The sequence below is a fragment of the Strongylocentrotus purpuratus genome, unplaced genomic scaffold, assembly GCF_000002235.5.
Source record: "Strongylocentrotus purpuratus isolate Spur 01 unplaced genomic scaffold, Spur_5.0 spur5_scaffold_17, whole genome shotgun sequence".
Lineage (NCBI taxonomy): Eukaryota > Metazoa > Echinodermata > Echinoidea > Camarodonta > Strongylocentrotidae > Strongylocentrotus > Strongylocentrotus purpuratus.
This window is the reverse complement of record NW_022145602.1, coordinates 16,626,421-16,643,688: the sequence shown is the minus strand read 5'-3', so window position 1 is coordinate 16,643,688 and position 17,268 is coordinate 16,626,421. Positions and strand designations below refer to the sequence as shown.

At 37.0% G+C, this 17,268-nt stretch overlaps 1 protein-coding gene across 1 annotated transcript in view; it reads right to left on the bottom strand.

Annotated features, from left to right (window-relative positions):
- Positions 1-17,268, bottom strand: part of TPC2 (two-pore calcium channel 2) — a 35,767-nt gene that overhangs the window by 5,544 nt on the left and 12,955 nt on the right. The window contains 11 exon segments of the mRNA NM_001144976.1: positions 2,254-2,336; positions 3,322-3,393; positions 5,301-5,394; positions 5,933-5,979; positions 7,134-7,220; positions 8,439-8,537; positions 9,638-9,757; positions 10,815-10,904; positions 13,743-13,824; positions 15,260-15,360; positions 16,035-16,099. Of these exon segments, the coding sequence (NP_001138448.1) occupies positions 2,254-2,336; positions 3,322-3,393; positions 5,301-5,394; positions 5,933-5,979; positions 7,134-7,220; positions 8,439-8,537; positions 9,638-9,757; positions 10,815-10,904; positions 13,743-13,824; positions 15,260-15,360; positions 16,035-16,099 (940 nt within the window).

Below are 17,268 nucleotides of genomic sequence, written 5' to 3'. Positions count from 1 at the left end.
GACTGGCGTAGGGAAGCGTACTATTGCATAGGCATGGCGTACAGTAGCAAAGTGTTGCTTAAGGTTACATGTACGTATTGTTGCGTAGACTTGCCTTAAAAATGCCTCCTTTCTGGGTCTAATGTCTATGCAGATGTACGCACAAATTTTTTTTTTTCTTTTTTCTGTCCATCTTGCGTACCCCTTTGCGTCCCTCAGCGTATAGTAACAGAGGCCAGCGTATGGCAGCGAACGCTTGGTGTTGTGGGTACCCAACACTACGCAACTCTACCTATGTATGGCCTAGTGTGAAAGGGGCTTAAGATCAACTTTAAGTTGGACTTTAACTATGGCAGGTCGTTCATGCCACTGGTTGCTCTCACCATTTACTGGCATTGGTATGTCAAGAGATTTACAAATCATAGTCACAAATAAATATACAGAATTTACATTTTTTGACAACTCATTATTGAAGGAAAAAATATTATCTGAAGATCATAATGGTGAGAGAAAACAGAGGCATGAACGGCCTGCCATAGTTAAGTCCAACTTAAAGTCGATCTTAGTCTTTGTGAAACACCCCCCAAGACCTGTACGAAGCAACGTGTGCTTGTAAATGAGTTCCTTATAAAGGTAAACACAATATTAAATTAAATAGCAGGAGAAATAAAACTCACAAGGTTTATATGTACATTTAGAAAAATGAAAAAAAAAGACCATGATATGATAAATACTGCTCTTCGTACGGGCCTTGGAATAATTCTCTATATTGCAACTCCGGTATTTGGCCATAGAGGGCAGCATCTATAGGCCATGGGTTTATTTGGCAAGATCACTTCTGGTTCCCATACAAATACAATGAGTCAAGAACTGGGTAGTCCTATAGCAATTATAGTTTCAGAACAAATAAACTACAGTCTAACCTGTCCATAGCAACCGCCCAAGGGAAACACAAAAAGTGGTCTTTGTAGACAGGTTCCTTTAGTACATGTTTCAATGATTTTTTTTTTCTTCAAGGGAAACAACAAAATGTGGCCTTTGTAGACAGGTGGTCACTAAGGCAGGTTTGACTGTATACCTGTAGGTACCACAATATGATGGTGCCTACATCATTGGGGGAGTTCATGAAACCTGAACAATAGTTTAGTAAAATAAGGAATTAGTTGACACTGCTTGCAGGTCCAAGCTATTTTGTTCCATACATAACTAGCCTCATCATAGATTTAGTATATGTGATTATTGCATGAACTTAAAAGCCTTACTAGAGCTTGGATGAAAACAAATATGAAGTATTCAATATTCAAATTCACATTTATTCGGCAAAAGATAAAAACATCAAAATGAAATCATTACAAATGAAATCATTATAAATACCGGGATTGCTAAAATAAGTTAAAAACTTGTAAACAAGCAACCCCAAACATAAAAACATACAGATACTATACAATACAATAAGATGAAATACGATACAATACAATACAATACAATACAATAATAATAATGTTACATGCTAACAAAATATATGAATCAATTATGTATTTCAATAAATCAATAAGTGGCAAGTATTGTTCTTTTCAGTTTAAGTTTAAATGTGTTCTGGTTCTTAATACCCTTTAAATAACTTGACATGGAGTTCCATTTGTGAGGACCTTGATATCTAATTGATTTATTTTGCAAAAATGAGTTAGTGAATTTTGGTAGATGGAAGTCATTTTTTTTTCTTGTATTAAAGGAGTGGACATCCGAGTTCAAATGAAAACTCATAAAACGTTACTGGTAGCAAATTATTTTGGAGTTTGTACATAAATAATAAAGTCCGTTGAGAAAGAATATCTGGAAGTTTAAGTAAATTTAAGGATTTAAATAATGAAGAGGTGTGCGCCCTGAAGGAAGCATTGCAGCACAAGTGAAGTGACTTATTAGTCAAACCGATTTTTCTCAAACTTTTTTTGATTGGTTTGTCACTTTGTCTGATTTTTCTGCTTCTATTGAAAGTAATTTATTTTTTGGAGTGGACTTGCCCTTTAACATGAACATGAATACAGTCAAACCTTTCTTTTGAGATCACCTAAGGGAAACAGAAGATGTGGCCACTGTAGAGAGGTGGCCTTTCTGGACAGGTTCTGCAGCACTCATATCTTTCTTGAGGGAGACAAGATACATGACCACTATAGACCGGTGGCCTCTAGAGAGCGGTGGCCACTAAGACAGGTTTGACTGTACATGCGACATGGACATGGCCTTTAAACGTTCACAAACATGCAAAGAACTTACGTTATGTCAGTATTATTGGGCGGCTGGGGACTCTTCCCTCGAAAGACGACCATCCCCAAAATAGCAAATACATAGTAGATTACCTGCAACAGAAAGAGAGGAAATAGTAGTCAAATTTAATCAAGCCTGAGTTTCTCAATACCGCCATGCCTTGAATGGTAAATATACATATAATAGTTTTAGTAGAGGGTTCAAAAAGAATCTAATACAAAAATACATTTCTCGTAAAGGTTAAATCTCCCCTGTTTCACACACTCTCTCTCTCTCCCCCTCTCTCTCTTCTTCTTCTAATTTCTGTAGTGTGCAGCTTTGTTTTTGTCTTGTTTTGTCCTGTCATGTCCTGTTATGAATTGTTTTGTCCTGTCATGTCCTGTTATGAATTGTTTGGTCATGTCTTGTCTTATCTTATTATGTCTGTTTCCTGTCCTTTGTGTCCCGTTTTGTAACTCTGTTCTTTTTGTATATTTCGATTATTTAAATACTTTAAAAGGGTTTATGAAAATATGTTATTATAATATATCTATTTTACTGTGATTATTAAGACAACTTAAAATGATTAATGAAAATAATGTTCATATTATATTTATTATTGGGGACCTATACAAACAAGCTATGCTTTCCAGTAGGTTCCTGTTTCATTTCATAATTTGAACTTACTTTGTAAACTATGTTCTTTATTGTGCATCAATTGTTATATGAAATAAAATAAAATTGATCAATCAATCAATCAAAGACTTAACATTAATTGTGTGGCGATATATCTAATCATTAATTTACTCCCACAAAATACTCAACAGTTATTCATACCCTCCCTATACCACACAAATTTAAGATGGCAATCCTAACCACACGTTTACTTGTCTGGTAAGAAAAATACTTCATTATTTTGAAAACAAACCAGAATTGTTTAAACAACCAGCATTAACCCTAGCCATATACCTAACCCTAACCCTAAACCTAAACTGAACCCTAACCCTAAACCGGCGTCCACTGATAACCCAGTTTTTAAACAACATGTTGCCCCGAGAAAATGTCGTCCGAGCATTTGACGGATCACTGGTGACTTACAACAAGGATCCCGATGAAAGCACGTAGGTTCCTGATCAGATCCAGCATAGTACTGACCACAATGGCCATCGTCTGTCAAAACAATCAAACAAGGCAATACAAAACAGACACTTGTTAGCTTTTCTTCATCAAATTGGCAACTCTAGTAATCTAGTTTTTATGACACAACTTCATAGTAGTGTATGGAGGGAACTATACGGTAAAGAAAAAAAGTTGCCTATTTTCATAGGAAACCCATGTTACTTAACATTACATTGTGTTGCCAATTTAAAGATGTTAAAGCTTATATTTCTTTATAAAATATGTGCCTCTAATGACATACCGTATTACGACATAAATTACACTGTGTTTCATACAGAGAAATCTGTAGATAAAATCCTGTGTAAACCACACTGCGGTCTTCGTAGGCAGGTGGTCTGTGTGTACAGGTTCACATGTTTCAAAGAGAGACGCTATTCAAGATAACCAGGAAATGCGGTCTTTATAGACAGGTGGTCGCTAATGCGGTGGTCACATCCCGCCGTACTTGCAAGTGCGTGCTGTCTACGTGCAAAAACGTGGGCAAAATGTGGGTATCCGTACGTGATGAGTACCGCCTCCGTACGGGTTTGGGAGCACGCAGACACACCGTAGCACTTTTAGTGCATGAGGAACTTTCGCTGCGTTCGGGCTGCGTTCGGGCTGCGTTCGGGCTACCGATTCACCCCAGTGCGTGTGACGTGCGTGCCCGGTACTGCCAACGAGCGCACAACGCACTGACTCCGTGCGTCTTTTAAAGGCGCACATGATAAGTGCGTGGTCCGTGCTTACTCGCCACTTCCCCAGTTCAGCTATCCAATGAGAACGCAGAACTCACGTGGACCGTACCGAGTAAGCACTTACAACGCACGTTGTTCGCACTGATTTATGCAGTAGATAGACTTTTCGGTGGAATGGGCGGAATCTTGAGGCAGCAACAGCTGGGACTTCTGGAAACATCGGAATGTCGTCCTATATAAACACCGAGTTCATCGCACGTGCACGCACTTACAACATGCGAGTGAGCAAGGACACCGTACGTGAGCAGCACTTGTAAGTACGACCTCCGTAAGATAACGTGGCAACCGCACGGAGACCGTACGTTGTAATCACTTTGTAAGCACGTACAACGCACTTATCACGTGCGCAACGTACGATGCAGGCAATCGTTCACGGTCAGGCGTGGCGTGCGGGCCACGTACTTACACAGTGCGTGTGACGCGCGTTGCCGGTACTCCCTCCCTGCCTTTGCCACTCCCTCCCTACGTTTTCAGAAAAACGTTGCGGCCGTGGCCTCCCCAGAAACCGTACGGACTAAAAACACGCACGGTGGGATGTGACCAACGCTTAAAGCAGGAATCACTGAACACTGTACATACAAGGCAATACAGACCTGCCAACCTCTGGAGTTCAAAAACTGTATTCTTTAGTCCCAAAAGTTGTATTTTACTGACAAAAGTTGTATTCTTGAAAATAAACACGGATTGTTACGCGGATCAATGCCTCTTACAGTTTCTACATACAAGAAGAATTTTTTTTATTGATCATTGGTTGAATTAGCATGATTTCGTCATGACTGGTGTGTTCAATGAACCAATGAACATCCCCAAATTGCCGATGTGAGATGCTTGTAGGATACTTTACAGGACAGAATGGACATTTTGCCATTGAAAATGGCGGACGCACACACAAAATATTAATTTAATTTTTTTTTTTGAAAATCGTATTTTATTAAGGAAAATCGTACTGTCGTATTTGCTTCTAAAAATCGTACTAAATACGACTAAATCGTACTGGTTGGCAGGTCTGGCAATATGACTTACATTGAAAAACATGATTCAAAAGAAAGAAAAAAATTGAGGAAAACATGATGTGGTCATTATAGACAGGTTGTCTTTCTATACAGGTGATTGCCGAAGCAGGTTTTGCAACTTACATACTGTACAGAGAATTTGACTTACATTGAAGTGTGTAATTATCCTGAAGAGCCGGAAGGTTATGAGGATGTTAATGATCCTGACAAGATCGTACATAACAAAGCCCACACTGTCGTCTCTGTCAAATCAAAGAAAAAATAATCATAATAATAATAACATTATTAAATCAGGATTTACTAAAGCACTTAATTTAAAAAAAACACACTTAAATGCTCGTTAGGGCTCTAATATTGTCTCACAGCATATTTGTGTTTGTGTTTTTGTTTAAGACAAATTGGCAACTCACTCATGAGTCTGTGACGTCATTGCCTCATTATCCACTAATTGTTTTTTTTATATTGATATTAATATAAATTTCCCCCCTAAAAATCTGATTTCCTCATACCAGCATCCAAGTTATATTGAAAGTAATTTGTTTTTGTGTGGATGCACTTATTTAATAAGTAAATGTTTATTTGATAATAGAGTTACACCTATCATAAAGAAAAATAAATACATTTCAATAATGGCTAGAGAAGCAAAAGTCTGCACCAAACTGTTTAATCTGGGTTATAACATTAAGAAATTAAGGCACATTAAACATTAAAAGAAACTATCTTTTGCGGATGTTTTTATATCCTGCGTTAATGAGGCTTATAAGAAATGGGAAAACTTACGGATAAAGCCGTGATCCTTCCATGACGAGGTATAAAATTTGCGCTACCTGGGGGGGGGGGGGGTGAAATATGAAATACATCAAAAATACATTCATGTCATTTTCAAATTACAAAATTATCAAGACATAACACAACTAGATTCTAGGCCTCTCACTAGGTCTCTCAACTGGTCTCCAAATGACCCCATATCTGAATTATGATCAGGAATATTAGCTTGATTTGTGGACTAAACTTCCATGCCATATGTGTGTGTCATCCCACATACCCATTTCTGTGTCCCATACATGTGATTTTCAACAAGAATGGGTCAATTTCTTAGCCATTTGATCATTCCAAAAGCTGATATGTAATCATATGACCAGTGGGATGTTTCATAGAGCTGTGCGTAAAGTTACGCATGACTTTACGAATGACTTAAATATGAAGAGCTAAATGGGATTCTCAAATCCTTTTAATTGCATAAGCTAAATTTGAAATATGCAGATATAGATTCACCTTATCATTATTAACAAAATATTTTAATGCAAAGTGTTATTTTGGCTACAATTTAATTGAGATTATAGGAAATACAGTCACACTTTGTTAAAATGTCAGAAAAAACTTTGGGCATCCCATTTGGCTCTTCATATTCAAATCATCTGTAAAGTCATTTGTAACTTTACGCACAGCTTTATGAAACACACCCTGTACTCACATGACATGTGATCACAAGACTTTCACTTAAAGATAAAGACCAGTTATGGTCATGCGATTGCATTGTGAAAGAAATGTGGAATCGATCAGAAAAGGTTGATCATCTAGCCTATAAGTATTGGTGTGTACTGCAAGGTTCTGGAATCATCAAACTGATAAGAAATTTGGCCCAGTCTTGGTAAAGTTACAAGCACTGTACACAGAAAGATGTATATGGGACTACGCACATGTGCACGACACGTGCGTTTATCTCTCACACACCAATAGATAAACTAATTTACCAAATATATCAATTAGTGGGCGGTTTCCCGGTAAAAGTTTTATCATCATGTATTAGTCAAAACATATTCTTTCACATGATTGGTAACAAGAGCTTCCACTTCATTTTTTGAAATTGGGGTGTTTCCAATACTGGCTTTTACCTTTAACTTTATCATTAAACCATTTGACTTCCAACACTTTTACACATGACTGCAAACCATGCCACAATGAAACCGAAAAGACTTACTAGCAAGACTGCTGTGAACAGTGCATCGAGGAGGTTCGTAACCGAGTACTTGAAACACTTCCAGCCAAGAGCCCAGAATTTCAGTATCTAAAATGAAGAAGGAGATTCACAACTTTAGCGTGGATGTGTCCTGAACAGATATTTTGCTGACCTAACAATACAGATACAGATTCATACAAATCAATCTTTTTCTTTACGAGATTCACAGAGCAAAGCAGCTTTATGGCTCAATTATGAAATATCAAATTCCAGGCATAGGGTCTGCTGAATGATCATACTCGGTGTGGAGGTTTCGTAACACAGAGTAGAAGCACACGTACAGCCTCAACGAGAATGCGGATAGATCGTATAATGAACTCGCGCACACGCAACATTTGCACAGTACAGTGAAATCTGATACTCCTTACCAGAATAGAAGCACATAGCCTCAACGTGAATGCGGATAGATCGTATAATGAACTCACGCACACGCATCATTTGCACAGTACAGTGAAATCTGATACTCCTTACCAGAATAGAAGCACATAGCCTCAACGAGAATGTGGATAGATCGTATAATGAACTCACGCACACGCATCATTTGCACAGTACAGTGAAATCTGATACTCCTTACCAGAATAGAAGCACATAGCCTCAACGAGAATGTGGATAGGTCGTATACCGAACTCGCGCACATGCATCATTTGCACAGTACAGTAGAATCTGATACTCCGTACCAGAATAGTATACAAATATCCACTGTCTTAAGAGGTTCTGGTTAAAACTATGTGCAAGAGGTGACTCCAATAGTACTATTTGCTGAGGGGCGCAGCCCCGAAGCAAATGGTACTTTTGGGGTCACCAAGGCACATAGTTTAATCAGTACCTCGAATAGAAGGCATGGTATATTTGTTTTATATCCTGCATCAAAAATGTATTAAAAAAAAAAAAAAAAAAAAAAAAAAAAAAAAAACATTTTGGGGAAAAAAAATTTAGAACAAAAAAAATGTCAATTTTTATCTAAAAAGATTTAAAAAATTTTGTTTTCATTAAATTAAGATTTGAAAAAAAAAATTGATTCAATTCAAAAAAAAAATTCACAATTTTTTTTCAACTCCCAAATAGTAAACCAAAATAGTACTCTCATATAATACTTTCTGAAAATAGCTCAAATATTTCTGGTCATGTGACGAGCTCTCAACCAATCAAAAGCCAACACATTTTTGATGCAGGATATAAAAGCATATAGCCTCAACGTGAATGTAGATAGATCGTATACTGCACACGCATCATTTGTACAGTATAGTGACATGTGATACTCCTTACCTGTTCTACGCAGTAATAGATGATGAAGACAATGTTGAACTTGGTGAGCTCTGAATCGTCATGGTAAAGGCTTTTATCGTACTGTGTTGAAATCTCAATCTACAAAATGATAGAGAAAACATTGATCTATAAAAGGACACAGAAAACTTGCTTAATGACATAAATTTAAAGAAAGAAAGTGTAAGTTCTATAAAAGAACAGTAAATTGCCTTGCCTAAAGACATACAGTTAACTAAATTATTTGTACACTTCAATATCAAGTTTTGTAATTCTTGATGTAAGTGAAAAATTGATTTGTCCTGATTTAAGTTTCTTTAGGATGTGACATATTTAAAGATAATCTTGAGTTCTGGCAAAAAAAGAAAATGAATTCTCACAGAATCTAACGAAACTTACACTGAATGTTCAAGATTACAAATAAATGTCATGTGCCAAACAATTTTGGAAGAAAATTTATACTGGCTGAATAATGAGCATAGAAAGATAAGGAAATCAGGGTAGTACTAGCCCCGACACCATGTGTGTTGTCCCATATACACCTTTCTGTGTAAGTGATTGTTACTTTACCAAGACTCTGCCAAATGTATGATGATTTGGTGACTCCAGAACCTTGCATTACACACCATTACTTACATGCTATATGATCAACTTTTCTGATCCATTCCACACCTTTTCTTTCACAATGCAATCGCATTACCAGAACTCAAGTTTATCTTTAAGCTTACATCTAAAAGTATTCAACAAAGGCCCTAATTCAACGTGTCCACGTTTCATTCTAGAGTTACGAAAAACACAACAAATATCAATTTACAAGGGCTAGGAATACTTTATTTCTTACCTAATGCAGTGGGCAAGAATTCAATCCCAACCCAAGAACAATTAAGATTACTATTAATTGCTGGAAAGACGGACACGGCTCAAACATCACTTAATTTTGGTTCAAATTTGGACAATCTACTCCTAAAATTTACATTAATGTCACTTGTGAGTTATATACTGAAAAAAATGAGTGTTGCTTATGTGTACATCTGATCAATTAAAAGGGAATAGTTACAGTTAAAAAATGAATAAATAAATTTTCTTAAAAGCACAGCTTCCCGGTAGGTCCAGATTGACATATTCTGCGGTCCAGAGTTTGAGAAGCCCTGGTCTAGAGTAAATGCTAGATCCCCCTGTATGAAACCAAGAGTTCTACTTACACTAATAAAAACGATGTTCACAACTGCCACAGCCGTCCCACAGTACCCAAAGAAACGATGGACGATGCAGGACTGGAGTCTCTTTAGTCTTGGTCTAGTTATTAGTCTAGGACCTGGAATCTAATTTTACAAGAAGTATCAAAAATTAAAAATAGTAAAAATAGTAAGATTTGCAGAATGGGTTCTGAGCTCACCAGAAACGTCTGCTTTGCCATCTAGAACACATTTAAACATACAAATTATTAATTAAGGCAGTGAAAATACAATAAGATTCTATATGCTGGAGTATGGAGAACCCAAAAATCACTATATAACTGGAGTAATTACAAATGATTTCTAAACCGTTTTCACCACCCAAGAAATGTTGCTTTCAATACCCTTTCTCATTGATTTTTTTTATTACCCTGGAGTATCTTCAAAATGATTTCTGTCAATGTACATTAAACTTTAAAAAAAAACTGTTTCTCCAAGAACATTTGGCCTGATCTTTCATCAATATTTTAAGAAATTAAAAAGTACCTTTCATGTTAACTCATCGTTGTCATCAACTACATTTGCCTGTGCATGAATTTTAAGAAATTAAAAAGTACCTTCCATGTTAACTCAGCCTTGTCATCAACTACGTATGCCTGTATAAATAAACATCAGCTTTGGACTAATTTCGAGGGAAGTACTAATCGGTAAATTTCCTTGAGCTTAGGCTACTGGAGAAAGCCTCTTTTTATAACTTCAAAGAAATATCTGTTAACCAGACTCTTTTGAGATTATACTGGATGAAAATTTATTTATTTCCTCTTTTAGTACGCCTCGTCTTCGTCCGTTTGAAGGTCGAGACAATCAAAGATTCTCTGAAACTCAGATTAATGCCCTGCCACAGGACATATGTGCTGTGCTGGGGATCGCATCCATGACCGTTGCATTTCAATTCAATTGCTTAAACCACTCGACTACGACACCCCTACAGAAAAGGAGAGGGAAAGAAACGTGCTAACCAGATGCTTTTGGGAATGGTTTGGACTGGATGAAAATTCAGTTTATTTTTTTACTGTCACAAAAAATGGTCTTTGTAGACAGGTTCCTTTAGTACATGTTTCAATGAGAAACCATTTTCAAGGGAAACAAAAAATGTGGTCTTTGTAGACAGGTGGTCACTAAAGCAGGTTTCACTGTACTATACCTCATCTTCGTCTGTTTGATGGTCGAGGCAATCGAAAAGTCCCTGAAACTCTGATGATGTAATCACTCCACCTATATTGCCATCCAGCTCCTAAAAATAAACATACAAAAATGATTGCTCCCCCATTCCTCAATCTTTATTTCCTTCATAGTAGTACCTTGTAATGAATTTCTCAATGGCCTATGCTGATCCCTCGCATCCACCACCCTTCATCCTTCTTTCATAGTACCACGTCAATGAATGTTTTTATTTTTATATTGTTTAATTTATACTGATTTGTTTGTATATCTTCTGATTTTTTTTTTAAAGAGATGTGAAATTAAATTGAATGTCTCCCTTTAGTGAATTGCTGTTTGTCATAAATAATACTAATCATTAAATGATTATTAGAATTTGTGGATGTTAGACGAAATGGGCATTAGACAAACTGAGAATTAGACAAGCTGAGAATTAGACCAACTGAGCGATAGATCAAATGGGTAGTAGACTTATTGGAAATTAGATCAAATGGAAATTAGACCAGATGACCATTAGCCTAAATGGTCATTAGCCCAAATGATAAGTAAATGAAATTATTATTAGACCAAACGGCTATAAACCTCTCCTTTTACTAATGTTTGTGCATCATCTTTTGATCCAGAATGCTATGAATTACACATAATACATGCGCAGATAACACCCGACAAAAACACATAAATTTTAAAGTCTATTTCCAATGCAGTACATTGCGCTGTTCTCGAATAAGAGCGATTTAATTGTAACTAATCTCTAATGTCTCTAAATTAACAACACAGTGTAAAACATGAAATCGCTATTTTGAGGTAGAAATTGGCATTATATCAGTTAAATTTTTCAGCTGCCAATTAGCATTTTTTCTTCTTCAGATGATGAAGGAATGGCAATTACGATTAATTGTCACCATTTAGAGGAGGGAAAAAAGAGCAATTTAGAAAATAAGAAAACTATGTCATCCAAGAGGTTTATCTTTACACCGTGTTTGCCAAAACGTTTTGTTGTGTAAAGCCTATGTCCCCTCTCCTCTCTCTCCTCCCCTCCCCAGTTACAAGAACAATTAACAATACCCCAAAACCCTACCCACTTGATAAAATAACCTGCATATATCCCCTAATACCACTTAAGGCAACTAGCACCTCCCGTCCTTAACAATTAAATCCGCGAAATGTACCCATCTTAAAAAAATCACCCAGACACTTTAGCATTCCATAATTGATTAGGGGGAAATAACTAGTGGGCTTCCAGGAGAATCTTTGCATGGGTTAGGTATTCTGGAGCTTACAGGGGGATGTTCCACAAAGGCTAAGATCAACTTTAAGTTGGACTTAACTATGGCAGGCCATTCATGCCACGTTTCCTCTCACCATTCTTTCGATAATATTTTGTCCTTCAATAATAGACTATCAATAAATGTAAATTCTGTAGATTTGCCACCATGATTTGTAACGTCCCTAGAGAAACCAATGCAAGGAATGGTTAGAGAAACTAGTGGCACGAATGGCCTGCCATAGTTAAAGGTAAAGACCAGTATTGGAAACGCCCCAATTTCAAAAAATGGAATTGAAGCTCTCATTACCAATCATGTGAAAGAATATGTTTTGACTAATACATGATGATAAAAAATTTGCCGGGAAACCGCCTACTAATTCATATATTTGGTAAATTTGTTTCTCTCATGGTCTGTGAGAGATATAGGGTAGTCCCATATACATCTTTCTGTGTATAGTGCTTGTAACTTTACGAAGAATGGGCCAAATTTCTTATCATTTTGATGATTCCAGAACCTTGCAGATGCTAGATGCTAGATGATCAGCCCTTTCTGATCGATTCCACAACGTTTCTTTCACAATGCAATCGCATGACCATAACTGGTCTTTACCTTTAAGTCCAACTTATTAAAGTTGATCTTAGTCTTTGTGAAACACCCCCTGGATATATTGCTTAAGATGTAAGTTTTCAGAAATGAAATGAAAAATGAATCAATAAATGAATTTATTACTTGTAAAAATGGATAGGCAGATTCACATTGATGTTTATTTCATATTGTAATTTGTAGCCGTATTTGTAATTTTGTTTAAAGGTAATACAAAGTTTTGGGAAATTTTGAAAATTGGGTGGATAGTGATTCTTTACAATTTTGATATATTTGGATGCCCCTGTTGATGTGTTATAAGCACTAGAAAATTTAGCCCCTAAAACACTTCTGCTTTCGAGAAAAATTGAATATAAAAATTTACCGATGCTCCCGGTAAATTTTGATAAATTTCAAATAGCGCCTACGGCCGTACAATTGTAGCTGCGACCATGAAAATCTCAGAATATGTAGTTGTGATATATAATTTCCAAACGGTAATAGCTAATTGCTCGATTTTAGTAAAGAAACATTGTTTTTTATAGCTTAATTAATATCTTGACCTTGAGAGGGAGCTATACAATAAAAAGAGTTTATTATTTATAATTTCATAACTTTAGACTCGATTTCAACCGCGTCAACGATCACTGCATATTGTAGGATCGCATATGCTTCCAAATATGTACATTTAAACCAGATTCATGACCCCATACCAAAACTTTGTATTACCTTTAATATGTAACTGTTTATTATTGTATTTTGTTTGTTATAGCGCTTAGAGACTTCAGTGGTAAGCGCTTTATATGCACCGTTTTTATAATATTATTTTAAGAGGTTATTAACATTTGTATACCTGCATTCATATTTGTTTCTTCTTGATCAATTGGTTTTTCAAGAAATCCTTTGCGATATTCAACCTTTTCAACATTTCAAATATTCAAAAACGTTATTAATGCTCAATTTAAAAGCATATAATAGTCTTTTTAACAAGCTAGACAAATTGAACAACGATCTCATGAAATTCACTGGCGCAAAGAATGTCAGGCGCTCGACATACTTACTGTTAAAATGGTCCTTTTGGCTCTCTTTGGTATACTAGCTTGGAGAACCACGGACTTGACCACACTCACACTGACTGTGCATCTATTCAAATATGTGAGAGAGAGTGCAAGAAAATGGGAGAGGAGATGAGAGAGGGAGAGTGGGGAAGGAAGGATATATATATATATATAGAGAGAGAAATGGATCCAGAGCAAGAGAGAGAGAGAGGGGGGGGGGGGGGAATGGGGAAGGGTAACAGGGAGAAAGATGGTGAGAGAGATAGAGGGAGAAAGAGTAGAGGAGCGAGAAGACAGAGTGAATTGAGAGATAGAGAGGGGAAGGAAGGATATATATAGAGAGAGAAAGGGATCCAGAGCAAGAGAGAGAGAGAGGGGTGGAAGGGCAACAGAGAAAAAGAAGAAGGCGAGAGAGAGAAAGACAAAGTGATAGAGGAAGGGAAAAGAGAGAGAAAGAGAGAATTAGAAAGAACAGGGGAGGTAGAGGACAGAGAGATAGAGAGAGAAAGAGAGATCATTTAGATTTATCTATTTGAACATACATGTATGCCTTTTGAAAACTTAATAGTACCGTGATATTTATGAGTATGCATGGTTGAAATCTAACATAAAACTTTTGTGCTCATCCCCTTTCCACAGAATAAATCAATCTCAATAAAGCTTTTTGGGCAAAATCTTTTATATTTAAGCATTTGGTGTCACCTGTGCTTGGGAGACGAAAAGCAAACTAAATCACTGTAACGCTCGGGTCTCCCCTACCGGTATAACTGATTGGGGGTGTGCAGGTGGACCACTAAACCCGGGTTTCCCCCTACTCTTATACTATAGTACAATGAGTCATTAATGTGCAAAGGTGGTGACTCTCCTCTACACAGGGCCTCCATAAACATCCTATCTGAGGGAGGCGAAGTATTTTCCACTGTAACAGAGCCTGCGTCTATGAAACAGAGGAGGGGCGCGTTAACACACAAGGGTTTTAGTCATTCCCCTGCATTGGATTCGAACCGACAATTTTAGAATCGCCAGGCAGATTCTAAACCCACTAAGGGTGCGTTCAAGCGATTTTTTGAAGCTAGAATCACAAACATGAATCAAAACGCTGTTACAAAACTTGGTTACTGCGGAAGATCGTTCAAGCGATTTTCCATCATCACTGATTCTCGCTCATTTCAAGCCCAGTCACTGCTCATCACACTGCAGTTTGACCAAGGAAGTACTATAAAGGTCTTCTTCAGCGAGCGCTTTCTGAATTTGTTTAAGGTCGACTGTCGGCAAAACCGGAAGCAGACCTCGATAATGACGTCATAGAATCATGATTGAGATCTCCGTTTCCTACAAGCGAATCATGTTACAAAACGCATCTTTTTCAGCGTTTGCGTTTTGAAACCCGTTTATTTTTACGACCGACAAAGAATTGCTTGAAATCGCTTGAACGCAACCGTGTTTTAAACTAAATGTCTTTGAAAACCGCGTTTCTAGGGTGAAAAAGTGTCGCTTGAACGCACCCTGAGCCAACTCACCTTTCAATACTTCCGTTGACCGTTCTGATTTGGGCTCTCAACATCTCAAAGGCTGCCTGAAATCCCAGTCTTCTACGGAAGTGACTGGACTGCATTGACGTCTGGTAAAAGAAGAGAATACAATCACTACACTCTTCAATTTGGCAACACCAATAATTTTTTTTTCCCTGCAGCAATGAATATCATCAATTATAGCAAAACAGAAATTTGTTCGTACAGGATAATTATTATCTATTTGTTCGAATGATTTTGAACAAACTCTTATCCACTAGTCCACGGGACCTCTTCAATTGAGGACTGACTTTTCACCATTTTTTTCATTAAAGGTGGTTTCATTACTTGAAGTCACTTCAACCTCTCAGACTTTGTGTCATATTTCAGTAGGGATTTGGCATTATCTTTCAATTTACAATGCTTACTATGGCTTATTGCTGTTTGGTCTACACCCAGCCCGCCACTATTCACATGGTCTAATAATCATTTCGTCTACTTATCATTTGGTCTAATGACCAATTTGGCTAGTAGTCATTTGGTCTAGTTTTAGTAGAAGGAAAAGGGGGAGGAAATCTCGCAAGATACATAACAGAGTTGCCAATGTGTGTGTGATTGATGGCATCTTCAAAAATTCATAACTTTCTTATTTTTAATTGGTTTTTGCTCAAACTTTCATTGACCTGCTTCTCTCATTTTTCTACTATTAAAACCAACTAAATATCAGGGTGGACTTCCCCTTTAAGACCTTCAGGAAATTTAACACTTCTTGGGTTTTACTTACAATTAAATATCCTCTGAATTCATTATAGATGACAGCAGTAAGCATATTGAAGAAAAGGTAGAGACCTGTAAAATACAAAGTAAAAACAAACAAACAAAATGAAATACACTCAGCAGAAAAAGAAGAAGAGGTAAACACTCATTATTGTTCAACATTTTCATTTAAACTATCAATAGAATATAATAAAACATATCAAATACATGTAAAAGAAAAATTCATACTCTACACAAATTAATTAAAATTAGGTTTTGAATGTTCACGCTTGGATGGGCACATTTATTTAACCGTTAAAGGGTCTTATTCAGAACATTTCAAAAACAGAGAAAAGAACCATTCAAATGTCAATAAATATGTGCATTTTTAAGACATTCTTGTTCAAGAATGAAAACAAAGAATGAGAAACAAAGAGGATAGAGTTTGGGATGTCAACTGTTGTCTGAGGTAAAGCTGTGCATAACCGTGTAATGAGGCTTACAGGTGAATACTCAAATATTTGGACGCCATATTTTTTTAAATTTTTTTTTAAAAATTGTTTTGCCACCACCATCCTACGGTTGAAGTATCCTAGGTCCGTCTCCGAAAACTCACGCTATTTTACTTTGAGTTGCAGTTGAAGATGCCGATTCAATAATAATAAAAGTAGTAAACAATGCTGTTTTTAAAACCAAAGATGATGGACTACTTTTCTTCCAAGTCCAAACAGAAATCCGGACATTTGGTCCCAGTTTCTGAGTGGTGAGTTGACAGTGATTGAGCTGGAAACATTTTTACCCAAGAGTCGGCCTGGACAGTGCCAGGGAAAAAGAAAAAGAAATATTATTTTATTTTCTTGGTGCCCGATTATTCGAGTACGAGAAATCGTACTCGTACTCGAGTAGTTGTCAGCAGTGCGGCGAGTACTTGAGTATTCACGTACTCGTACTCGAGTTGTTGTCAGCAGTGCGGCGAGTACTTGAGTATTCACGTACTCGTACTCGAGTAGTTGTCAGCAGTGCGGCGAGTACTTGAGTATTCACGTACTCGTACTCGAGTTGTTGTCAGCAGTGCGGCGAGTACTTGAGTATTCACGTACTCGTACTCGAGTAGTTGTCAGCAGTGCGGCGAGTACTTGAGTATTCACGTACTCGTACTCGAGTTGTTGTCAGCAGTGCGGCGAGTACTTGAGTATTCACGTACTCGTACTCGAGTTGTTGTCAGCAGTGCGGCGAGTACTTGAGTATTCACGTACTCGTAC